Here is a 27,722-nt window from a genome sequence, read left to right on the forward strand (position 1 = left end):
AATATATAAGCCTCTAAATTTAGAGGTTTGCCGTATTACTGATTTTGCTTATTCAATCGTAGCCAACTGTTTTTCAGAGCTTCAAGTTTCCCCACAATGCAAAATTTCAGTCTAGCACAGATAGATCAGTCGTGGCTATCTGGTACTTAGTACATAATGCACTTAGACCAAAACAATTGGCTTTTCACACGGACTAATAATAATCATAATCAAAAATAAAGAAGATTACAAACAATCAGGAGAAAAACAAACATAAATAACTTCTAGTTCATACCCTCCTACATCTCATGTTTAATCTCGCTTTTCAAAATGTTAGAGCTGTGTCAGTAGAGAGGGGGCCATTCAGACTCACAGATTCTATTGATTGCCGTATACCAAATGAATGTGGTCCATGTGTGCTCTTGCACTCAGGGCTCGACTGGCCGTAGCGGGCAACGGGCAATCCCCCGGTGGGCCGCACGGGTGGGGTGACGGTTTGGGGCCGCCGGGGGCCATTTTTGTTACAGGTCTGTTTCTGCAGCATAACAAAATCGTCCGAAAACCGGCCCTGGCAAAAAGCTTGGCCACACACTCAACCCCCGTTACCAGGGCCGGTTTTCAGCCGATTTTGTTACAGGGCCGATTTTGCAGCTATGCTGCTAAAATGGCCCTGTAACAAAAACGGCCCCCAGCGGCCCCAAACCGCCCCTCCCCCGCCCCACCCGTGCGGCGCAACGGGGGATTGCCCTGTGCCCGCTACGGCCAGTCCGGCCCTGTTACCAAGTGGTAGGGGATGCTAGCACCTGTTATTTATAATGTCCATGGTTCTATCAAGTTTAGGAAGGATGGAGCATGATTCTTTGAGAATAATCCTGCTAGTTCGAGTCTGCTCATCCAGTGTGAACTAATATTTATTAATATTTACTAACCTTGTGATGAACTAAAACGTGCAAAGATTTTCAGAAAAAGCACAATGTCAAATGTGCAAAAGAGATCTAACACATTCAGAGTTTTCTTAAACACGCAATGAAATGAATGCAGAATAGAAATAAGCTGCAGAAACGAGAGATGATTTTGTTATGAGAGAGAAACCTATAAAATGTATTAAAAGAATATAGTGGAAAAATAAATAACAAATGGTATTATAGAATTAGGATAGTGAGAAATGTTTAAAGTAGTATGACTCTTGTTTGTGTATTTCCAGAACATGAAAATCCTATTAGAAAAGTGATCATTTAGGCCTCTAGACGATCGCAATTAGACAAAATGCCTATAAATACAGTTTGAATGAATGTTTTCTTATTTTGTTTCCATGTATTCATTATTTCTTCATACAATTGAATAATGCGACGTCTATTCTTTTAAAATGATGATTTCGTGGTTCTTATATGTAGGCCCTGGAAGCAGCATTGACAAGTGTAATATTTCCTTCTACTAAAGTAGGCCTCAAAAGAATGTATTTTGTCCTTCATTTGTTCCAAAATGCTGCTTTATTTGTTTTCCTATTGCTGAAGTTTAATTCTATGATAGAGTATTATTTATATGAATGATATTGACAATTTTGTTGCAAATCCGCATCTGATGTCCCGCACCCTAGTATAGTTGTGTTGGATGATAGGTCCGTTGCACCTACCCTACATCAGCGGTTGTCTGTCCTTGACAGCCAAGGGATAATATTCCCCCGTCGTTTGGGGTCTTTACTCTTATGTAGGAATTTCTACGAGTCAAGACCCCAACCATTTGAGCACTAATTGCTGCCACATGGTTCTTAAGAGAGTACTTACACTTTCATTGGGTTACCTTCTTTGCTGGGAACCCTTTCACACACGGGCACCATCACACCTTCCGCCAGGTCCTGAAGAAACGTCATTGATCTTACAGTTGACACACCAGGCGTGAAACATGTCGACCTTGTAACAGTTACTTGGGCACATTGAGCCCCACAGTAACCCACTCACCTGTTTGTTTTTTTATCCTACCATAGGTACCAAGCAATTAAAGTCTCCAAGTGGATACCCTTAGGTATTTTAATCATTTTTTCCTTATCTTCACAGCACGTACCTCACTCCCTCTATCCCAGGTTCTAGTTCGCATACCCGCATTCCCCTGTCTGCATTTTCTCTTGAAAGATCTCTGTTAAAGTGACCCTTGACCCTTCCAGGTAGGTCGCTCTCCCTCCGCACAGCACCGCCTGTGCCCGTTCTCTCCCTCGTTGCCCCCGTGTCTCTCTGCCCGGTTTCCCTTCTGCTCCCCTCGCTGCCCCCTGTGTCTATCTGCCCGTTTTTGCCGTCGGTTGCTTAGCTGCCCCAGCATTTCTGTGACCTTTCTACCCTTTCTTGTGACCTCGGTGCCCTCTGTGCCACTCGCTTCTCCCGTTTTTTATGACCTTTCTGCCCTTTCTTGGGACCTTTCAGCCTCTGTGCCACTCATTTCCCCCCGTTTTTTGTGACCTTTCTACCCTTTGTGACCTTTGTGCCCTCTGTGCCACTCGTTTCGCCCGATTTCTTTTTGTGACCTTTCTGCCCTTTCTTGTGGGACCACAGACCTTGGTCCACGGTCGTCATTCTCCGCACAGCGCTGCGGCGAGCTGCTTGCCTTCTGCCAGACAACCCTCCGCCTCAGGGTTCAAACCTCCCCTCAGCCCGCCCGCGCCAGTTGCACTTTAATTTAATTTATTTCTCCTTCTCATATCTCCTCTCAGTCCGCTCTATTTCTAATTTGTTTCTTATTTTGATTCTGCCCGCACTCCCTGCCTACTTTCCCGCCGTGTCTTCCCCCCCTCCCATCCCGCGTCCCGCCTCTCAGCCGATAGTCCCTCCCCCCTCCCCTACATATGTCGATCGCTACCCGGTCGCGCAGCTGGCGCGCCAAAGGCAAGCCCATCTGCGCCCAGCGCCAGAACCCCTGGAAACACCACGACGCCCGTCTGCACTACGACACCAACACCCGCCACGCACTCAACCCTGGTCTAGAGCATACCTGCTACGGGGCAACCCCAAAGCGCACCGAAGGACCCTTCACCTGCCGGAACTGCAACCTCTCCAGCATCCGGCCGGCCAAACCGCCCACCAAGGAACCCAACTACCTCAGATGCATCCTCAACACCCGCTCCACCCGCAAACACGCCGTCGAGCTCTGGGACCTCCTCGACTCTACCTCCCCTGACTTCGCCTTCCTGACAGAGACCTGGCTGAACCTTGCTTCCACACCCGACATCGCCATCGCCATCCCAGAAGGATACAAGATCACACGCAGGGACCGCACCAACGGAACAGGAGTAGTAATCGCCATTGTCCACAGGAACACCCTCAAAATATCGACCAATGCCGACGACACCCTCAGAATCGTCGAAATCATGCACTTCCATATCCACACCGATCCCAACACCACCCTCAGAGGAACCCTCATCTACAGACCCCCCCGGACCCCGACCACAGTTCAGTGACTCCATCACCGACTTCATCAGCACGCACGCCATCGCCTCCACGGATTACATCCTCCAAGGAGACGAACTTTCATCTCCAGATCAACAACGAAACCAACTCCACCACCCTGCTCGACAACCTCGGACTCAGACAGCTCGTGACAACACCCACCCAGATCGCCGGCCACACGCTCGACCCCATCTTCACCGCAAGCCCCCACGTCTCCATCAACCGCACCACCGAACCCCACTGGACCGACCAATACTGCATCCACTTCACCTTCAGGAAGCCCACCATGCACCCCCACACCCAACTACTGCCTCGACGATGCTGGAACAAAGTCACCGATGACAAGCTCACCACCGCCCTCGCGCAGAACCCACCCGCCGACATGTGGTGGATTACTGGAGGATTTCTCTGCGGTCCCGGAGATCCTCTAAGCTGCGGCCATCACGCTCGGCGCCGCCGAGAACTGGATTTTTAACTTTTATTCCAAACTCTTAATTTGTGTATGTGTATTTTTATTGACTTCTAAAAGCAACATGTGATATTTTATGAATTTATGTTTTTATTGAGATTATCTGTGTCTTGTATGATTTAAATTAACCGAATAATGAATATTTAACTAGCTAACTATTTAAGATCAATTTCCCAAAATTTCGTTTTTTTACTTGGATTGATTGAATGTTACAAATGAGGCTGAACCCACTTTTCTATACATGGCCCTTCCTATGAGGTCAGGGCACACTCAAACATAGAACTTTTACTAACCACAATAAGTTGAAACAGATTGTTCTTGGTTTCAAATTTAAATTTTCAACCTACTACAAGCCTAAATGTGATGTGCTATACAGTGAACAATCTACAATCATTGTAAAAAAGAAATCACTGGCCTCAGGTTAGGCAGAGACTGATTCATATGTCTGCCACAACAATATAGTGGTCATGGTCTCCCAGAGACAAGCGACTGCTGCCAGGAAGTCTGAATTATCAAAAAAAGATGAAAGGGCAACAGCAGATGAAAGGGCAACAGCTTTCAGAGAAAGAGTGACTTTGTAGTTTGTAAATACCCCTGCTATTGTAGAAGGGTTAAAATGTGAGCACTCGTGGTTGAATACCCCATACCATAAAGTAAGTAGCATTTTCCGTTCGAGGCATATGAGCTGCAGATACTACACTTAGCATTGATTGTGCAGCAGTGCCTCCCCTAGAGGTGGACACCTGCATCTGTTGCAGTAGTTTGAAAGAGAGTTTTAAGGACAGCTTGGCCTACTGCAGCTTGCTGCTTGGCTTGCACATCAACACAGTAGTGTTTAGTGAAGGTGTGTGTTGTAGACCATGTTGCTGCCTTGCATATGTCCTCTAGGGGGATGTTCCCTAAGAGAGCCATAGAGGCTCCTAGTTTGCGTGTGGAGTGTGCTCTAGGAGGAACTGTTAATGTACGTTTTGCTTTTTGATAGCATATTTTTATATATTTTACAATCCACCTTGCAATTCCACCCTTAAAGATGGGGTTGCCTTTATGAAGTGGAGAGAAGGACACAAACAATTGTTTTGTTTTTCTAAAAGATTTAGTTCTATCTATATAGTAGAGAAGAGCTCTTTTAACATCTAGTCTGTGTAGAGCTCTTTCTGCTACAGATTCAGGGTTTTGGAAAAACACAGGTAACTCTACAGATTGGTTTAAATGAAAAGGAATAATGACTTTTGGAAGGAATTCAGGATTAGTTCTTAGAACCACTTTGTTACGATGTAGTTGTAAAAAAGGTTCTTGTATTGTGAAAGCTTGTATCTCACTTTCTATTCCAAGAGAGGTAATAGCAATAAGGAAAGCTGTTTTCCATGTGAGGAATTGCAATTCACATTTGTGTAAAGGCTCAAAAGGGGGTCCCATGAGTCTTGTAAGAACGACGTTTAGGTTCCACACTGGAGAAGGTGGTAACCTGGGGGGAATGAATCTTTTTAATCCTTCCATAAATACTTTAATAGCAGGCACTCTAAAAAGAGACAGATGTTGTCTGTTTTGAAAATACGCTGCAATTGCTGCAAGGTGCAGGCGTATGGATAAATATGCAAAGTTACATTTTTGTAAATTTCAAAGGTAGCAAATAATATTCTGGATAGACGCGTCCAGTGGATCAATTTGGTTATTATTGCAATAAATGGCAAATCTCTTCCATTTAGCAGCATACCAAGCTCCTGGCCTCTTTATTGATGTTCAGACAGTCTGGAGGTAGGTTAAGATAACCAAACTCTAAGACTTCAGGAGCCAGATCACCAGATTCAGTTGATTTGGGTCTGGATGTCTGATGTCTCCATGGTTCTGCGCTAGCAGGGATGGTGTGAGGCGTAACTTTTGGTGTGGAACTAGACAGAGTTCTAGCAGTGTAGTGAACCACGGTTGGTGTGCCCGGATGGGTACGTCAACCGTGCCCATCTGGGGCTACCCAGATTAATTTGAGAGACTATGGTCTGAGCTTGCGTACTACTAATGGTATTAGTGGTAGTGGCAGAAAAGCGTACGCAAATCTGACTGACCAGTTCATCCATATCGCATTGCCCTTGGACAGCGGGTGTGGAAACCTGACGGCGAAGGTTGGGCATTTTGCGCTTCCTTGTGTGGCGAACAGATCTATGTCTGGATGACCCCACTTGTGGAAAAATGCTTGAAGAACTTGTGGATGTAGTTTGTGAATTTGTTGTGTCAGCCGACTCAACAGATCTGCTATCTGATTGTGAACTCCTGGAAGGTGTTGTGCTAGCAGATATATATTTTGTGGAACGGCCCATCTCCAAATGTTCTGTGCAAGCTGGGACAGTTGTAGAGAGTGCTTCCCCCCTTGTTTTTGTATATAATACATAGCTGTCATGTTGTCCGTCCGGATTAAGACAGATTTGTTTTGTACTTGTACTTGGAATGTTTTGAGTGCTAAGAATATTGCTAGCAGTTCTAGATGGTTGATATAGAACAATCTTTGTTGAATGGTTCATTGTCCTTGTGTCGTATGATGTAGGAGATGGGCTCCCCATCCTGTGAGAGATGCGTCTGCTGTGAGTACTATTTGTGGAACAGGTTCCAGAAACGGCCACCCTTTTGTTACGTTTTTGGTGTTCCACCACTGCAGAGAGCGATGTGCGCGGCTGTCTACCAACACCAGGTCTGTTAGTTGCCTTTGAGCCTGGTTCCACTTTCGTACTAGACATTCCTGTATTGGACGCATCTGCAGTCTTGCATATGGCACAATAAAATTGCAAGACGCCATCATGCCTATTAGTCTCAAGAACACTCTGGCTTGGAGAGAGTGTTGATGTTGGAAGACTGTGACTATGGTTTGAATGCTCTGTATCCTTGCTGGACTGGGATACGCTAGATCTGTAGACGTGTTTATTGTAGCCCCTAGATACTGATGTATATGAGAGGGTTGCAGGTGCGACTTGGTGTAGTTGATTGTGAACCCTAAGTCGTGCAATGTTTGAATTGTCTGATATGTGTGTTGGACACACTGATTGAATGACTTGGCTTTTATGAGCCAATCGTCTAGATAAGGGAAGACATGTATTTGTTGTCTCCTGAGATGTGCTGCTACTACTGCTAGGCACTTTGTGAATACTCTTGGTGCCGTTGTCACTCCGAATGGAAGGACTTTGAACTGATAATGTTGTCCTTCCAGTACAAACCTTAGATACTTCCTGTGAGTAGGATGTATAGGAATGTGAAAGTAGGCGTCCTTTATATCTAGTGTTGTAAGAAAATCGCCTTGTTGCAGCAGTGGGAGCACTTGTTGTAAAGTGATCATATGAAAATGATCTGATTGTATGTAATGATTAAGGGCCCTGAGGTCGAGAATTGGTCTTAGTGTCCTGTCCTTCTTGGGTATTAGAAAATATAACAAGTAAACCCCTGTTCCTTGCTGTTGTAAAGGAACTATTTCTATTGCGTCCTTTTGAAGAAGTGACAGAACTTCTTGATCGAGCAGAGTAAGGAGTTCTGCAGACATTGGACGCTGCCTGGGTGGTATGTGTGGAGGGGTTGCTTTAAGTTGGAGGGAGTAGCCATACTGGATAATTTGTCTTACCCACTTGTCTGTTGAGATGGAATTCCAGACAGGTAAGAATTGTGTTAATCTGCCCCCCAAAGGAGTGGAATGCTGTCGGGGAAGCAGAGGGAAGAACTGTTTTCTTGTGGAAGAGGTTCGATTATTGTGGTTACCCCTCTTCCCTTGTTGTAGTTTCCTCTATATCCTCCTCTAAAATATCCCTTGTTAGAGGATGTTTGTGTGTTAGATTTGAAGGATGTTGGATTGTCTGCTCCAGTCTGTTTGGAGACTCCTCTGTAGAAGGAGCGCCAAAGGAACTTTTAGCTTGTGTGGACTGCAAAGCTCCCATAGATTTGGCAGTGTCTGTATCCTTCTTCATATTTTCAAGTGCTGTGTCTACCTCTGGTCCAAAGAGTTGATTTTGATTAAATGGTTGATTTAAAATGGTAGTTTGCACTTCCTGTTTAAATCCTGAAATGTGTAGCCACGCATGTCTTCTGAGTACGACACTAGTGTTTACAGCTCAAGATGCAGTGCCTGCCACATCTAGTGCGCACTTGATTGAGGCATTAGAAATTAGCTTGCCTTCTTGTATAAGGTTGTTTGCCTGCTCCTTATATTGGTCAGGTAGATGTTTTAGTAGTTTCTCTAACTGATCATAATGAGTCCTATCCTATCTTGAAAGGAGGGCTTGTGTGTTATCTATACGCCATATGTTGGTAGCTTGCACAGCTATTCTTTTGCCTGAAGCATCTATTACTTTGGATTCTTTAAGGTGGGGGTGCCTCACCTAACGTTTGTGAGTTTGACCTTTTCCTAGCATTTGACACAACTAGTGAATCTAATGGTAGTTGTCCTTTAATGTAGGCTGGATCTGCAGGTGCAGGCCTATATTTTTTCTCAATTCTAGAGTTTAGGATCCTAGTACGAACAGGGTCTTTAAATATCTCCGGAGCATGTTTGATGACCCCTTTAATCATGGGAAGAATTTGAATAGACCTTTGCGATTGTTCAAATGTGTCTAACAGAAATTCTTCCTCTGCCTCATCAGAATGCATAGGGACTCCATGGTAAATGGCAGCTCTGTTTAGCTGCTGACCAAAACCAATGTGATCTTCTGGAGGAGAAGGTTTAGATGAATATGACTGTGGGTCAGGGATATCTCGCACATCCTGTGGGTTTGGGTACTTCCAATCTGTATCATCTACAGGGTATGGGAAAGGCTCATCTGGGTCCATCCCTCTCCCTAAACTATACTCATCATCATTTTGAGTTGAGTGTGAAGACAGAAGAGGTGAATGTTGAGGAGAAATCTGTGGTGAATTGTTAAGAGTATAGGAGAAGAAGGGTGCATAGGAGATGTGGCAGAGTCCTTCTTCTTGGCAGGTACTACAGGTGTGGATGTTGCATCTGCCTTCCTCTTCTTGTGTGGTGTAGTGGATACATGACCTGTCTTTGGGTCGATGTAGATCTTCTTTTGCAGAGAATCTGGTTGGAAAAGGTCTTATCCTTGTGGAACCTTTGTCGGCGCCAATTTTTTCAGTTCCGGACGAGGTTGCTGACTATCTTTAGCCTTAGGAGGTGTTACAATGTCCTTTGGCGTAGGTTTCGGCACCGAAGGTGTTGTTTTCGGTGTCATAGGCAGTTTCGAGGGCTTGGGCGGATCAGAATCAGGCCTTGTTGGTTTCGGTACCGAAGACGATGGTTTCGGAGTGGAAGCTGGACTCGTCGGCTTCGAGGCGTCGGACGCTGGCTTCATACCTTTATCTTTAGAAGTCAACGGTTTCGGAGCCGAGACTTCTTTTGGTTTCAGTGCTGAGGGAGCTTGTGGGATCGGCATGTGCGGTTTGCTCGGTACAGAGCTACCGGAAGGCTTAGTTACTTTCTTCGGAGCCGTGCTCGATGGCGGGGCTTTCGAAGCGTTTTTTCGGTCGCGACTGGGCCCCGGAGGCCGAGTGTTAAACTTTGCCTTTGATCTGGGTGCTGTGTGTGGTGCAGTGAGATAAATAACGGTGACAGGATTCAAGCAAGCCGGGCCGAAGACGGCTGAAATGCCAGAAACCGGTCCCCGGTAGCTTGTCTCCTTTCTGGTGAAGAATTGGCTTGGTAGTTTAGTCTGCCCTGTTCCCATGATGCACTGGGCCAGGGACAGACTGATTTGCATATAGCCAGGTTCTGAGCTGGGATGGTGCAGTGAGATAAATAACGGTGATGGATCAAGCCCTGATCTTTGGACTGGGTAAGAGTGGTCTGCTTAATTCAGACACTCTGTTCATCACCACCCCCTTTTCTGAATCGTTTTTGGCCACTATAGGTGTGGCAGGGTATACTCAGACATGAGTCCCTTTCTCACTGCACCATCAGGATTCAAGCAAGCCGGGCCGAAGACGGCTGAAATGACAGAAACCGGTCCCCGGTAGCTTGTCTCCTTTCTGGTGAAGAATTGGCTTGGTAGTTTAGTCTGCCCTGTTCCCATGATGCACTGGGCCAGGGACAGACTGATTTGCATATAGCCAGGTTCTGAGCTGGGATGGTGCAGTGAGATAAATAACGGTGATGGATCAAGCCCTGATCTTTGGACTGGGTAAGAGTAGTCTGCTTAATTCAGACACTCTGTTCATCACCACCCCCTTTTCTGAATCGTTTTTGGCCACTATAGGTGTGGCAGGGTATACTCAGACATGAGTCCCTTTCTCACTGCACCATCAGGATTCAAGCAAGCTGGGCCGAAGACGGCTGAAATGCCAGAAACCGGTCCCCGGTAGCTTGTCTCCTTTCTGGTGAAGAATTGGCTTGGTAGTTTAGTCTGCCCTGTTCCCATGATGCACTGGGCCAGGGACAGACTGATTTGCATATAGCCAGGTTCTGAGCTGGGATGGTAAAGTGAGATAAATAACGGTTATGGATCAAGCCCTGATCTTTGGACTGGGTAAGAGTGGTCTGCTTAATTCAGACACTCTGTTCATCACCACCCCCTTTTCTGAATCGTTTTTGGCCACTATAGGTGTGGCAGGGTATACTCAGACATGAGTCCCTTTCTGACTGCACCATCAGGATTCAAGCAAGCCGGGCCGAAGACGGCTGAAATGCCAGAAACCGGTCCCCGGTAGCTTGTCTCCTTTCTGGTGAAGAATTGGCTTGGTAGTTTAGTCTGCCCTGTTCCCATGATGCACTGGGCCAGGGACAGACTGATTTGCATATAGCCAGGTTCTGAGCTGGGATGGTGCAGTGAGATAAATAACGGTGATGGATCAAGCCCTGATCTTTGGACTGGGTAAGAGTGGTCTGCTTAATTCAGACACTCTGTTCATCACCACCCCCTTTTCTGAATCGTTTTTGGCCACTATAGGTGTGGCAGGGTATACTCAGACATGAGACCCTTTCTCACTGCACCATCAGGATTCAAGCAAGCCGGGCCGAAGACGGCTGAAATGCCAGAAACCGGTCCCTGGTAGCTTGTCTCCTTTCTGGTGAAGAATTGGCTTGGTAGTTTAGTCTGCCCTGTTCCCATGATGCACTGGGCCAGGGACAGACTGATTTGCATATAGCCAGGTTCTGAGCTGGGATGGTAAAGTGAGATAAATAACGGTGATGGATCAAGCCCTGATCTTTGGACTGGGTAAGAGTGGTCTGCTTAATTCAGACACTCTGTTCATCACCACCCCCTTTTCTGAATCGTTTTTGGCCACTATAGGTGTGGCAGGGTATACTCAGACATGAGTCCCTTTCTCACTGCACCATCAGGATTCAAGCAAGCCGGGCCGAAGACGGCTGAAATGCCAGAAACAGGTCCCCGGTAGCTTGTCTCCTTTCTGGTGAAGAATTGGCTTGGTAGTTTATACTGCCCTGTTCCCATGATGCACTGGGCCAGGGACAGACTGATTTGCATATAGCCAGGTTCTGAGCTGGGATGGTGCAGTGAGATAAATAACGGTGATGGATCAAGCCCTGATCTTTGGACTGGGTAAGAGTGGTCTGCTTAATTCAGACACTCTGTTCATCACCACCCCCTTTTCTGAATCGTTTTTGGCAACTATAGGTGTGGCAGGGTATACTCAGACATGAGTCCCTTTCTCACTGCACCATCAGGATTCAAGCAAGTCGGGCCGAAGACGGCTGAAATGCCAGAAACCGGTCCCCGGTAGCTTGTCTCCTTTCTGGTGAAGAATTGGCTTGGTAGTTTAGTCTGCCCTTTTCCCATGATGCACTGGGCCAGGGACAGACTGATTTGCATATAGCCAGGTTCTGAGCTGGGATGGTGCAGTGAGATAAATAACGGTGATGGATCAAGCCCTGATCTTTGAACTGGGTAAGAGCTGTCTGCTTAATTCAGACACTGTTCATCAACACCCCCTTTTCTGAATCGTTTTTGGCCACTATAGGTGTGGCAGGGTATACTCAGACATGAGTCCCTTTCTCACTGCACCATCAGGATTCAAGCAAGCCGGGCCGAAGACGGCTGAAATGCCAGAAACCGGTCCCCGGTAGCTTGTCTCCTTTCTGGTGAAGAATTGGCTTGGTAGTTTAGTCTGCCCTGTTCCCATGATGCACTGGGCCAGGGACAGACTGATTTGCATATAGCCAGGTTCTGAGCTGGGATGGTGCAGTGAGATAAATAACGGTGATGGATCAAGCCCTGATCTTTGGACTGGGTAAGAGTGGTCTGCTTAATTCAGACACTCTGTTCATCACCACCCCCTTTTCTGAATCGTTTTTGGCCACTATAGGTGTGGCAGGGTATACTCAGACATGAGTCCCTTTCTCACTGCACCATCAGGATTCAAGCAAGCCGGGCCGAAGACGGCTGAAATGCCAGAAACCGGTCCCCGGTAGCTGGTCTCCTTTCTGGTGAAGAATTGGCTTGGTAGTTTAGTCTGCCCTGTTCCCATGATGCACTGGGCCAGGGACAGACTGATTTGCATATAGCCAGGTTCTGAGCTGGGATGGTGCAGTGAGATAAATAACGGTGATGGATCAAGCCCTGATCTTTGGACTGGGTAAGAGTGGTCTGCTTAATTCAGACACTCTGTTCATCACCACCCCCTTTTCTGAATCGTTTTTGGCCACTATAGGTGTGGCAGGGTATACTCAGACATGAGTCCCTTTCTCACTGCACCATCAGGATTCAAGCAAGCCGGGCCGAAGACGGCTGAAATGCCAGAAACCGGTCCCCGGTAGCTTGTCTCCTTTCTGGTGAAGAATTGGCTTGGTAGTTTAGTCTGCCCTGTTCCCATGATGCACTGGGCCAGGGACAGACTGATTTGCATATAGCCAGGTTCTGAGCTGGGATGGTGCAGTGAGATAAATAACGGTGATGGATCAAGCCCTGATCTTTGAACTGGGTAAGAGCTGTCTGCTTAATTCAGACACTCTGTTCATCACCACCCCCTTTTCTGAATCGTTTTTGGCCACTATAGGTGTGGCAGGGTATACTCAGACATGAGTCCCTTTCTCACTGCACCATCAGGATTCAAGCAAGCCGGGCCGAAGACGGCTGAAATGCCAGAAACCGGTCCCCGGTAGCTTGTCTCCTTTCTGGTGAAGAATTGGCTTGGTAGTTTAGTCTGCCCTGTTCCCATGATGCACTGGGCCAGGGACAGACTGATTTGCATATAGCCAGGTTCTGAGCTGGGATGGTGCAGTGAGATAAATAACGGTGATGGATCAAGCCCTGATCTTTGGACTGGGTAAGAGTGGTCTGCTTAATTCAGACACTCTGTTCATCACCACCCCCTTTTCTGAATCGTTTTTGGCCACTATAGGTGTGGCAGGGTATACTCAGACATGAGTCCCTTTCTCATTGCACCATCAGGATTCAAGCAAGCCGGGCCGAAGACGGCTGAAATGCCAGAAACCGGTCCCCGGTAGCTTGTCTCCTTTCTGGTGAAGAATTGGCTTGGTAGTTTAGTCTGCCCTGTTCCCATGATGCACTGGGCCAGGGACAGACTGATTTGCATATAGCCAGGTTCTGAGCTGGGATGGTGCAGTGAGATAAATAACGGTGATGGATCAAGCCCTGATCTTTGGACTGGGTAAGAGTGGTCTGCTTAATTCAGACACTCTGTTCATCACCACCCCCTTTTCTGAATCGTTTTTGGCCACTATAGGTGTGGCAGGGTATACTCAGACATGAGTCCCTTTCTCACTGCACCATCAGGATTCAAGCAAGCCGGGCCGAAGATGGCTGAAATGCCAGAAACCGGTCCCCGGTAGCTTGTCTCCTTTCTGGTGAAGAATTGGCTTGGTAGTTTAGTCTGCCCTGTTCCCATGATGCACTGGGCCAGGGACAGACTGATTTGCATATAGCCAGGTTCTGAGCTGGGATGGTGCAGTGAGATAAATAACGGTGATGGATCAAGCCCTGATCTTTGGACTGGGTAAGAGTGGTCTGCTTAATTCAGACACTCTGTTCATCACCACCCCCTTTTCTGAATCGTTTTTTGCCACTATAGGTGTGGCAGGGTATACTCAGACATGAGTCCCTTTCTCACTGCACTATCAGGATTCAAGCAAGCCGGGCCGAAGACGGCTGAAATGCCAGAAACCGGTCCCCGGTAGCTTGTCTCCTTTCTGGTGAAGAATTGGCTTGGTAGTTTAGTCTGCCCTGTTCCCATGATGCACTGGGCCAGGGACAGACTGATTTGCATATAGCCAGGTTCTGAGCTGGGATGGTGCAGTGAGATAAATAACGGTGATGGATCAAGCCCTGATCTTTGGACTGGGTAAGAGTGGTCTGCTTAATTCAGACACTCTGTTCATCACCACCCCCTTTTCTGAATCGTGTGTGGTGCAGGGACAGTAGTACTCATGCGCTGACCCGATGGTATGGAGTCCTCCGAGTCGTCTGCCTCTGATACTATTTGGAGATCATCGGAATCTTCTTCGGGAACGAGCGGAACCTCATCGTCGAAGATATCCACCGGTTCCGGAGCTGATCTCTGCATTATGTGTCGAAGGGCCCTCCAATCTCAGATGATTTTCTTGGATCGAAAGGACGATTCGTCGTGTTCTGGCGATAAGCACAGGTTGCAGACCTCGTGGTGGTCACTGTGTGGAAACTATGCTCCACACTCAGGGCATCTTTTGAATTGCGTCCTTTCCATGAGGTGTAGGCCTCATGGCGTGGATAGGCCCAACGGCCCGTGTCGACAACCGGAATCGAGCTGATGGAGTCGAAAACGATGTTAGTCGATATCGAAGGTAGTTTGGTAAAGTTTTAATACAGTTTTTGCGCTTCGAAGTGCTTGAAAAGACTATTTTTAGCCGGAGCGGAAAAAGTTCATCCGAACCCTTTGGCGGAAAAAAAAAATCTAAGGATGGAGCTGATGCCCATGCGCACTATCATCCAAGGGAGGAGTCACCTATCTCGTGACTCAAAAGACTTCTTCCAAGACGACAACAACATGCAATCATTCGAGCCCAACACCAGGTGGCGATCTAACGTTAAGTGTAGTATCTGCAGCTCATATGCCTAGAACCTTTGTTTACTATAATGGTACAATCGAGAACTCTGTTTTCACTTACAACTGTTTTTTTCACAATCAAGTGATGTTTATTTAAATCTGTAATGTTGACAACCTCGATACTCGTGACCAAGGAAACTTTGTTTTCCGAAACGTGTTGAGTGCTGCCATTAAAATTACCTTTTCAGCAGTTTGGTGCCGTGGCTCTGTATTCTTCACTGAATTGACGGAGTGTTGTTGGATTTAAACGGGTTTTTGCTAATCCGCCACGGCCCGACCTCATGTAAGCGGCTGAAGTTGCAGCGAAAAGTGGGTATATATATATATATAATTTTTTTATTTATTTATTTTTAAAAGAGATAAACAGATGCTAACAGGTAGATCTTGGGTATTTACAAGAGGTTTCATTGGGGGATACACCACTAGAAGAAAACTAACTGAGAAAACACGAAGTTATATCAGCACTACATGTTTGCCATTCTATATCTCAGAAGGTATCAAAATGAAATGTATGTACATAAATTAAGTAATGTTTGTTGTCGTAATGTTTTTAAATGAGCACTATGCACTTTATTTTGCGCCATTTTCCATATTGTGAATAGAAGAGTGATATACACTCAAAGATGGCCGCCACATTGGCAAATTGTAACATCATCGATGTCAATGATTTTAGCTATGGCCAATAGGTTTAAATTGGCGTTTTTTACACAATCAAACTGACACTGACGAAGCTGGAATAGCGAAACGCGTCTGTCAGGGGTGAAGGGGGGTTTGCATTAAAATCACTAAAATCGAAATCCAGTGTGCTTGCCATTTTTTCGACTCTATAGTTGAACGTGTTGCAGTTTCTAAGCGCCTCACCAGCGCTGGCTTGAAGCACCCGGGAGTCGGAGGAGTGACGGCGGTGAAGGAACCAGTGTTACAAATCAATATGGCCTTAGCCCCAAGGCACTTTTGGGCTACATGGAAATTGGAGCTGCGACCAACATGCTCTAAGGAGATTATTAACAAAGGACACAAGCTACATACCGGCTGCTACGAGCGCAGATGTGAGGAAGACGTCGGCAGACGGTGACCAAACGCCTGCACCGAGCGCGGTGAGTGGACTGTTTCCGCATTGTCATTGACATTCTCTGCTCAGCCTCTGTCCCGAAGGAACCGTAGTCAAAGTGCAAACCCCTAAACGTAGTGTTAAATCACCGACCCGCATAAATATCATCATTGAGTACATACTATGATAAATAGTGATGTCGGGCAATGAGGACATAACGGGAGAGAGAGAGTCTGCTGCAAATGTGATGCTTAGGTCCGCCACAGATCGACCACCGAAAGCAGTCACCACCACAACAACGTCAACAGCGTGTACCAATCTGAAAACCCTCTTTCTGAAATTGGAAAAACTGCAAGAGAGAGAGGTTCGCAAAAGGTGGGAGGCTACCTCTTTACAACAATACATAGAATGTGACAGAATACCGAGGGGCCTTCGAATTTTCACGGTTCCGTCATATGAAAATCCTGATCCCGCATTATTAAAGGACTGGGCAGAGTATACAGCCGAATCCTCAAAAGGGATGGTACGACTGTTAATTAAATATGCATGGAGTGACCGTGACAAATGTATAAAGGAAATCGCAGATGTGGAGGCTCTAATCTCAAAAGAAAAAGACTCAAAGGCTAGCGAGGATTTGAGAAGCGCCATGAATAAAAGAATCAAGGATTATGAACTAGGTATTCGAAAACGAAAACAAACTAAATTCAAGAGGGAAGAGCAAGATTATCTATCTGGCAGAATATTGACTTTCGCTCGTAAATTTGATGCCACCAGGAAACGACTTGCACAAGGGGCTGCAAGTACAAACAAAACAGAGGAATCAGAAGTGTCTGATGGTGAACAGCCCACTGCTACTGCAACAAATGAGAATATAAGCGCAACACCTTTTTTGGACGAATTTCAAGTAATAAATGAAACGCTCCTCAGGCCACAACAAAGGAATCACCCCCCCTCACAACCAAACCAAAGAGGAGGACAAGGCGGGGCAAGAGGGGCAAGAGGAGGAATGCAATCAATAGCCTCCCCGAGGGTGACCCGAAGTGCCTCAAATCGCAGGAGAAAATAACAACAACAGAAGAAAATAATGTCATCAACCTGTCGAAAAGAGAACTGACAGAGGATGAGTTAAGGGTCTTTAAAAAAGGACTAAGTTTCTGTCCTGCAAGCGAATTCAACCTGGTGGATACAAGAATCGACCTGATTAGATACATTAGGAAACTTAAATTTAAGAAAATCTTCATTCTTCATCCTAAAAAAGTGACGGTGGAAACTCACACTGAGAATGGAATAGAAGAAGTCATAGAAGAGCACCCTAACAGCGTGGCAAATTTATTACTGACTCCAACTCAAGAAATCTTAGAAAGTGGATCAGTAAACATTTAGGGTAATGATGTTTCTGTATCACAAACACGAGACTCAAGCAAAACGAAAAAGAAATAAGAAAAGCTGCCTGTTGCACCACATGACGCAATAGACGTCTTCAATGAAGTGGTACTTGAAGACTTGGAAAGAATATCAAGGGACAAAATGGACATGAAATCGTCCAATATCACAAGGAAAGAGTGGGAAGCAATAAGGTCCCTGAAAGATGATAAAACTATCGAAATAAAGCCCTCAGACAAGGGGGGAAATATTGTAATTTTTAATAAGAAACATTAGGAACAAGAAGCACTAAGACAATTAAAAGACAAAGAGTGCTACATCACCATACAAAGAACAGAGTATGTCAAAAGCATAACGGAATTTCAAGGAATGCTGACCAAATGGAAAGAGGATGGCATGCTTAATGGTGAAGAGTTCCTGTTTTTACAATGTAAATCACCTATTTTACCCACCTATTATCATCTTTCCAAGATCCACAAACATGCCAAAAGACCACCTGGGCGCCCAATCGTGTCTTCAATTGGTAGTCTTTTGGAGAATACATCCGCCACGGCCCGCCATCATGTCTTGCCCCCATTGTAAAAGACTTACTGTCATACGTAAGAGATACACAAGACTTTCTCCGTATTATGGACAACATCACCTGGAATGATAACATGCTATTAATCACATTGGATGTGGTGAATTTATACACCTGTATAGCCCATGAAAATGGCCTAATGGCGATTAAGTGGTTTTTAGATAGTAAACCAAAAAAATACAGGTCACACAGCAATATGTTACTTAGCATGATACGTTTTTGTTTATATCACAACATTTTCCTCTTTTCAAATCAAATGTATAAACAGACCAGGGGTACATCTACGGGCTCGTGCTTCTCACCCAGTTACACAAACTTGTTCGTGGGCTGGTGGGAGAAGCACGTAGCTTGGACTGAGAGCAATGAGGAATGGACAAACAAGATTTTAACGTGGACTAGGTATATAGACGACCTTTTTATTATTTGGCATGGGGACGTACCTCGGCTGAGGATTACATCGCCAAGCTCAATAATAACACTTTGAACCTGAAATTCACCAGCACAATAAGTGCAACTAGTATTTGCTATTTGGATTTGGAGGTTTATATAAATAACAATACCCTCCAAACAAGACTCTATAGGAAACCAACGGCGGGTAACGCCGCCTTACACGCGGCTAGTTACCACCCCAAGAGTCTGATAGAAAATGTCCCCTATGACGAACTGTTACGCCTAAAAAGAAACTGTTCAACGGAAACAGACTTTCAACAAGCTACAGATGAAGCTAATGATAGGTTCCTAAACAGGGGATATTCCAAAAGCATACTACAACAGGGTTCAAATAAGGCGTCTTTAGTCAACAGGAGGGATCTCCTGGTTCCAAAAATATTGCCAGCAGTGGAGGATGAAGTGAGGATGATCACCAAATTCAACACTAGTTCTGGAGACCTGGTCCACTCATTTAGGAAGAACTGGCACATTCAGACCACTGACAGCATTTTGAAAAAGTATCTTTCTAAACAGCCATTAATAACATATCGGCGCTGTCAATCACTTTCAGATCACCTTGTGCGTAGCCACTTTTCCTCAGAGCCACAGCCCGCTAATCGTACCAACCTAAAAGGTTTCTTCCCCTGTTTACGCTGTAAAGCCTGTAAAGGGAGTAGAAAAATCTTAGAATATCCAGGCAGGACAGGTGAGGAAAGACCCAACGGAAAGATAAAGAAACTGCTAAATTGCAATTCCAATTTTACCATCTACTGTCTAGAGTGCCCGTGCAAAAGAAGATACATAGGGAGCACGTGGCAGGCAGAACAGAAGGCAGGCAGCGGCAACATCGGTGATGCGTGGGGGGTGACCTCGCCTGAAGCAGGCTTAGCGGTCACTATCAACCCCACGAAGCTTAAAATACTTGAACATATGCGAGCAATTACGAATAAAGATAAATCATATCCGGTTGCCCGGCATTTTGCTGAATGTCACCACAGTAATAGAGACCTTTTAAGCTTCTATTGTATTGATCAAGTGAACCGTCTGGAACGTGGGGGGGACAGAGAGAAGGCACTCAAAATCCTGGAATTAAGGTATATAATTGACCTTCAGACCATGGTACCATGGGGCCTCAATAATGGTGAGGAATTATGGGTCCACCTCTAAGTATGCACATGGGATCATGTGTATTACTAAACTGGAACGGTATGAACAACAATTGAAAAATGAAATTAACTCCCTATCCTCACTTATGTTCCCTATCCGTAAGCACTATTGACTGAATAACAAAAAGATATGCTTGCCCAAACAGGGCTACAAAACAAAAGAGATAAATAGATGCTAACAGGTAGATCTTGGGTATTTACAAGAGGTTTCATTGGGGGATACACCCCTAGAAGAAAAGTAACTGAAAAAACACAAAGTTATATCAGCACTACATGTTTCCATTCTATATCTCATAAGGTATCAAAATGAAATGTATGTACATAAATTAAGTAATGTTTGTTGTCGTAATGTTTTTAAATGAGCACTATGCACTTTATTTTGCTCCATTTTCCACATTGTGAATAGAGGAGTGATATACACTCAAAGATGGCCGCCACATTGGCTAATTGTAACATCATCGATGTCAATGATTTTAGCTATGGCCAATAGGTTTAAAATGGCGTTTTTTAAACAATCAAAGTGACACTGACGAAGCTGGAATAGCGAAACGCGTCTGTCAGGGGTGAAGGGGGGTTTGCATTAAAATCACTAAAATCGGATTCCAGTGTGCTTGCCATTTTTTCGACTCTATAGCTGAACGTGTTGCAAAATATATATATATATATATATATATATATATATATATATATCGTCTGCTTACTTCCCATTTCGGATTTATATGATGTGATTGCAGCTATGTGAGATTTGCCTTCTAGCTAAGAAAACCTCTCAGAGCATGCATCTTATGTTAACACCTTTGACGGTCTCTTTCAGAGTCAAAACTCTCCCTGTGAAGTAAGCTCATAACATCAAGACCAACCCAGTTCCCAAGACCTTATTCTTCTTCCCCAAAAAACAAAACAGCCAGCGACCTGCAGTGCAATGCATGAATGTGTAGGTGTCTGTAGAGCATGAACCCAGCTAAGGGTGAGAGCCTCGTGTTGCGATTCAGTATAATTTATAATTAGACAAAATATTCATAGTTGGTGAATCCTACAGTGTTCATAAAATCCATGACAAATAATTCCACTGAAAGCTTGATGCATAAACAATCTAGATTCCAGTACACGCATCAAATTATTCAACAAAATTAATTTACAACTCAATGACAGAGTATGATACTACAGAGTTACATCAAATATAATATATCATGACCAAACAAGATCACAATCAGAATGTATTCTAATATATTAGTACCTTGGGGTCTGCTGCTCTGAGATAAAACGGGCATTCTACTCTGTGCTGACTTGCACGATGTCGGTGGGTGGCTCAAAGTTTGAGACGAATGACAAATCTGTAATTAAAACACACTTTAATTACATTGTAAATTAAACCTCTCCAATGAGTACATTTTCATGATGTATGATAGCATTATTTTGATGCTATGTGAAATCTAAGACAATATTAAAGGAAACAATTCCCGAAGAAAAGACAATTAAGAAAAATGCAAATGAAAGCAGATAATGCAAATGATGACTGAAAATCAAAAGTTTAGACATTTAACAATTTTTTTTTTTTTAAATAAAGACGAAATTAACAATTCAAACATTAAGCAATATTTAAGAAAATTCATTCAAAATTGAAAAATGTTTTTCTTAATCATTTCAACATGTTAGGTTAAGTACAGGACTGGGATGGTTTTGGTTAGACATTTATCAAATTACATTACAATTTAGAGTTAATATTGGTTGAGTATTCTGACAGGTATGTGGTTACGGCTGGAAACTGCTGTGCAGCTAAGCAGTGGACAGCTGGTGCACAAATGTATGCCATATTATGCATGCCACTATGCTATCTACTCCAAGAAGCTGTGCACCAAATCTTTCAATAAAGAAAAGCAAATTACCAACAGTGAGTAGACCGAGGTCTGGAAATAGGCAACAGGCTTCACCGTACCACAGACGTAACAGTAGATAACTCCTAAGGCCAGGTGTCTATCCTTTTGCAAACTTGTAGGAGATAACAATGTAAACTATAGAAAGAAACACAACACCAGACAGACAAGAGTTGTAAAGCCACTGCTAGATGGGCCGGCTAGGCAGGGCCAGTGTGTGGGCCACTTGTTTTGGTCTAGGGTGCAGTGGCAGTATCAAAAACCCTGGCCCGCACACTGCCCCTTTCAAACTGGTCCATCTGGAAGTGGTAAAATGTCAGAGCAGGCCATCCAATACCACAGACAGGTTTTTAGGTCTCGCGTAGAGAGAGACCTAATGCCGTCCATCCACAAAGCTGACTTTTACGATCCGGATTTTCGGAAGTGCACGCCTCGTGCACGAGCTTCTGCCTATTCTGCCTATCAGCCTTTCACTGACTGGCTCTTCAAAGGCTCTGCTCCCCGCCCCCCGCCTGCACTTCACGGCCGCGCCATCTGTTCCTCTCTTTCCGCCCCCGCCGTCACTTATTCACGGCCGCAGGCCGTGACTCTGGCTCTTCAAAGGCTCTGCTCAGCTCTGCTCCCCGCCCCCGCCTGCTGGGACAAGCTTTGATTTTCAGCAAACTGATGTATTTAACCTTTGATGACATTCTTCCTCTCCGAAGCGACTACAAACACTTCTGTCTTGGTTTTATGCTCGTTCACAAAACATTTTGCAGGGAAAGAATGCATTTGAGCCTCATTCCAATGCGGGCGTTTTTCCGTCACTCCCATTCACACATTCTCTCTTTCCGTGGCCCCCTCCCTCTCGCACAATGTGCTGCCTATTTGCTTCCAGGACTCGCTAAAGCTCCAATTAGGAGATCAAGGGGAACGCGGGGAAGAGCTGATAACAGACCTTCTCGTTAAGTGTGCAGAGAGTTGATCGTTAGACATTTTCCTCAGACAGGATTGTGCCGGCCCCAGAGCTACTTTAATATTTCAGCCATTCCTTTCGAATTCCTGGTGCAGTTTATTTATTTTACTTTCATCAGCCTACTCCATATAAGTGTGTGTGTTTTTTTCTACTTAGTCTCCTCTTGATTGCACTCTCCCTGCCTCCTCTGGCTCCTTCATGCAGCCTTACCCACCCAACACCAACCCCCGCCAACCATCCCCACAACCCTTCCATCCACCTCCCCAGCTGTCCGTCCTGCTCCTTCCCTCCCCACCTTCCTCAGCGTGGCCTGTTGTGCACATGAGGTAAAGAACAAAATAAGTGCTATGACGGGGGTCAACGCTAGCTGCGTCTTCGTTTTTTTCATTATTAGTACTTTTGACCATGTGCACTGTAGGGGGCAGCAGGTTAACTTTTTTTGTTGCACCTCTAACAGTCTACTTTGGCCTGCCAGCATGAGTGCTGTGCCGACAGTTACTACCCAGGAGATCCAGTCACACAGGTACAGCACATGGATGGTTGGCTAAAGCTCCTCTTTCTCGGTCTATCGATCATCACAAGCTCCTCTCTGTCTCCTGCATCACCACAAGTCTTGTGATATCATTCGCTGAACATAACTTAGACGTTGGGATACTGTGCGATCTCGCAATGTGCCTGATACCTGATCTTACTGACTCACTCTGCCCCACACCACTCTGGTTTCGCAGTGCCTTTCAGTAGCGTGACCGTGGGCAGGAGGCCCTGGAGCTGATGACCTTGCACACGTCAGCAGTTGTGATGCGCACCCTGCTTCGCTTTCAGGGGCCTCCGTCCTATTATCTAGTTCCCTAGTGTGTCTCGTAGCCCTCGACTGTGATTCCTACCTGAACCTTTTAATTATTCATTGTTCCTTCTGCGTATCTTGATTTTCATCAGCCCTGTCTTGTGAGCATCACAGTGTCACTGATTCAGCACTTCTTTTAATGAGGAGACCAATTCTTAAATAGACACAGGCACTAAATTACAACTGCCACCTAAAATTCGATTTCCTCCGCAGAATGCTAGGTATTAAGTGAACACAGAGCCTGAATCTGCCTTGAAGAGTAAGCTGGTTGCCTCTCTTTCGCCTTTTGATTATTTTTAAAATTAATCCATAGCAGATTTTAAACAAACTTCCAAGTCCATGTCCAGGCCAAGCAGTAATCTTTTTAGTTGTTGTTTGCCCACTAAAATGTTGCTTTAGGTTGTGTGGTGCACTGGCTTGTACACGTTTCCCTCTTGGTGTACAAATCTTGAGGCTTTCTCGAGGCTACAAATTAAATTGGAATTACTCGTATGTTATTGTTTTTTTTTAAAAGAGAAAAATGTCCTAATGTGAAATACTGCAAACCGTGAACGGCCTGTTCATTTAAATAAGCATTAAAATATTAGTACCCCTCGTTGGTTTTTGAACGCCTATTTCTAACAGTGAAAGCATGTTGAAACTTGAGAGGTAATTTTAATGTGTGCGTATCATCAGCTTTCAAGCGCAGGCAATTCATTATTTATGTGAGTTTAAAAACCATAAGATAACAACATGTGTTTGTCACATAACACATTTATACTTTCTCACTAGGCAGGGTCACGTATCTGTCTGGGGAAATCTATATTTTTAAAGTTTTTCACTGGTAAAAACAAATTCGGCAACAAAAACAAAGCCGGAGGCATGGTTAGCAGTGTTTGCTGCGTCCAGCTGGGATGTGGTTTGTGGCTGAGTGAAGGTGTGTGTGCTCTGCATGCAGAGAAGATGTGTTTGTCATGGGCAGGGACATTTGGGGCCCATTCTCTTCTCATTCACCCGCCCACATTCCACATTTGCCGCACATTCTTCCCAGCATGCATCTGTCCTCGTTCCACAGTACCAATATGTGGCCCAGAGGCAGCAAGGGCCATCCTGAAAGTGTTGAGCAAAGCACTTAAAAACCAAAGTCATCGGTGACGCCTGGCTTTTTAGCCTATAGCAACTTGCACTCCCGGATTTCCAGGCCCTGCCTGCTCTCCTCTCTCTCCTATCTCTCTCTCTTTACCTTCCCCCTGCTCTTTTTTTTATCCCTCTCCCCATCTCCCCCTCTGCCTGCTCTACTCTCTCCCTCCCTCCCCTCTCTCTCCCCTCAGTCCTTCGCTCTCGTCCTCCCCCTCTCTTCTTACCCTCCCTCTACCCTCTCTCCCTTTCCCTCTCTCCCTTTCCCTCTCTTCTCTCCCCGTCTCCGTCTCTCTCTCCCCTCTCTCTCCCCCTCGCTCTCCTCTCTCCCTCTCCCTCCTCTCCTTTTTCTCCCTCTCCCCATCTCCCACTCAGCACCACCACAGCACCAATCAGCACCACCACAGCATCACTCAGCACCACCACAGCACCACTCAGCACCACCACAGCACCACTCAGCACCACCACAGCACCACTTAGCGCCACCACAGCACCACTCAGCACCACCTCAGCACCACCACAGCATCACTCAGCACCACCCCAGCATCACTCAGCACCACTCAGCATCACCACATCATCACTCAGCATCACGCCAGCATCACTCAGCACCACCACAGCACCACTCAGCATCACCACATCATCACTCAGCGCTACCCCAGCATCACTCAGCACCACCACATTATCACTCAGCGCCACCACATTATCACTCAGTGCCACCACAGCACCACTCAGCACCACCACAGCACCACTCAGCACCACAACATTATCACTCAGCACCACCACAGCACCACTCAGCAGCACCACAATATCACTCAGCACCACTCTGCACCACCACAGCACCACTCTGCACCACCACAGCACCACTCTGCACCACCACAGCACCACTCTGCACCACCACAGCACCACTCTGCACCACCACAGCACCACCACAGCATCACTCAGCGCAACCCCAGGTTATAGTTGTCACATTTGCGAAAGTTATAACTATTGGCATTGTAAATGACAAAGCTATTAATTGAGCTATTTTCAAAACCAACACAAATAATAAAATGGTCATTTACAAGACCAATCGCTCAAACTTTCCTAATGCGAGACCTATTGCATTGCAAATGCTTGTTAGACTAGAGATGTCTTAGTTGTACAGAGTACTATTTATTTTGCAGATAGTACTTACTGAAGCATTGCACAAAAAAGGCCTGATGTTGTTTTGTCAAAGAAGCACCAAATTCCCCAGGGCAAAGAACTTGAACGATACCAGCAATGTTACTGTGATGTCGGAGTATTCTGTGTTAGAATACTGGGGACTTCACTGGGGATCTGGAGTGTTGAGGGTGGAATGTACGGGGAGGCTGGAGAGACGGTTGAGGTGTCAGGGATTGAAGAGGTTGATGTTGATGTCCCCTGACTGCAGAGTTGCCAATAAAATACTTGAAGGAATCCTGCCTGGAACTCATCTTTACAATTTTGGCGACGGAGGATTGGGCAACTCTGCGTGGACCCATGGAGTTTTGAAGGAAAGAAATTAAGTGAAGAGGAAGGAAGTTACAGACGGATGAGGATAAATTGAACTGATAGTGAAACTGACATAAACTGAGGTGAGCGGAATGAAGAAGTGAGGAATAAGTGACTTTTAAAATATAAAAAAAAGAAGGAAGTATTGTGTTACCGTTAAGTAGCGCGAGTCAGGAGAGGAGCGCGTGCGGAGAAAGAAGCTCTGTGAGGCGCGTGGTGCCAGCTGAGGGGCGCGTGTGGTGATTGGAACTCTGAGAGGCGTGTCGGCGCCCAACAGCAAGAGGAGCAGCGTCTTGATGATTGTGACGCGTGAAGAAGGGCGCGTGAAGAGGGGCGCGTGAAGAGCGACTCTGACCCGTGAAGAAGGAAGTGAATGTAAACACACGCTGATTGGCTAGCGTGTGACGTCATCACGCCGGCGGCCATTTTAACGATTTGGGAAAACTCTTATTCGTTTAAAAGAAGGAAACTAATGAAAGGAATAAGAAAAGCAATTTAAAAGTCGGAAAGCTTATTTTGAAGAATGATAATGGAACAAAGTGATAGATAAAAGAAGGGAAGGAGGAGGAAGAAGGATAAAAAAAAAAGAAGTTTATTAAAGCATTGAGAATATTATGAAAAAGAGGTTCACTTTGACACCACCATTACCATTTAAAGAAGGAAACGAATATTAAGCATCAGGAAACTGTTAAGAGTTGGAGGTTGTTTAAAAGAGTGTATTGCAACAAAGGGAAAAAGTAAAAAAAAAAAATCAGAGTAAAAGGAAGGGAAAGGAGAAAAAAAAAAAACAAGGAAAGTTTATGAGGAGCGTAATTGCAACATTGAAGTGAATAAAAGCAAGAAAAGGAAGGACAACTCTAACTAAGGGGGAAGTTTTTAGAAGCGTAACTTATAATTTCTGGAAATGTGTGCGCCACAAACATTTACATTAACGCCAACAATACCATTCTTAACAGAACCTGGAGAACCAAAAATAAGATGGCAGGAATGGAAAGTGTATTTCAATAATTATATGTTCACTATCAAAAATGAAGAAATGACACCGGAAATAAAAAAAGGGATTTTGCTACATTCCTTAGGGCCAGAAAGAATAAGGCAATATGTGCGAATGCAAAAGAAGGAAAGAGGCGAAGATGAAACGGATGTATACGAGAATGCGTTGGACGACTTAGAGAGATATTATGCACCAACGGTTTGTGTGGCAATTGACAGATACAAGTTTTTCAGGAGAAAGCAAGAACAGGATGAGAAGATTGATGATTATTTGAGCGTGTTGAAAAGAATGGCGGAGAAATGTAGATTTGGACAGATAGAAGAAGAACTAATAAGAGATCAAGTCATTATGCTCACTAACAATAAAAGGGTGCAAGAAAGATTATGGACCATGGGAGATGGAACACTGAACAAGGTGTTAGCGGTAGTAAGAAAGGCTGAAGTGTCAGTCAGATGTGCAAAAGCAGCCCTGGAAGAAGAGAAAGTAAAAGATAGTGAAGACGTGTGTGTTGTGAGGAAAACTTTAAGAGCAAGCAGTGTTGGTGCAGAAAGGAAAGATAAATTTGACGAAGAGAAGACGGAGAAGAAATATTTTCAAGCTACAGGAAATGAATATAATAGAGAAAGCACAAATAATTTAGCATGTTTTAGGTGTGGAAGTTATACACATTTAGCGAACTGTCAAGCATGTAGAGCAAGAGATCAAAAATGTACTGTATGTGGTTTAATTGGTCATTACGCAAGAGTTTGTTATAGAAGAGATAAAACTACAAGGATAAAGTATGTGACAAGGGGAAGAGATGAGTTGAGGGAACAAGAAGATTCAGATGAGGACGATGACGTTTTTATGATAAGAGATTTTATTTTGGATGGGAAAAGTAAAGGAAGAAATAAACCCCAATGTGAAATTGAAGT

At 45.0% G+C, this 27,722-nt stretch overlaps 1 protein-coding gene across 1 annotated transcript in view; it reads right to left on the bottom strand.

The window, feature by feature from the left end:
- Positions 1-27,722, bottom strand: part of LOC147674083 (transcription initiation factor TFIID subunit 4B-like) — a 1,347,443-nt gene that overhangs the window by 965,006 nt on the left and 354,715 nt on the right. The window contains exon 8 of the mRNA XM_086945146.1: positions 20,751-20,847. Within this exon, the coding sequence (XP_086801272.1) occupies positions 20,751-20,847 (97 nt within the window). The remainder of the gene's footprint in view (positions 1-20,750; positions 20,848-27,722) is intronic.

Source organism: Lissotriton vulgaris, chromosome 12 (assembly GCF_964263255.1).
Source record: "Lissotriton vulgaris chromosome 12, aLisVul1.2, whole genome shotgun sequence".
Taxonomy (NCBI): Eukaryota; Metazoa; Chordata; class Amphibia; order Caudata; family Salamandridae; genus Lissotriton; species Lissotriton vulgaris.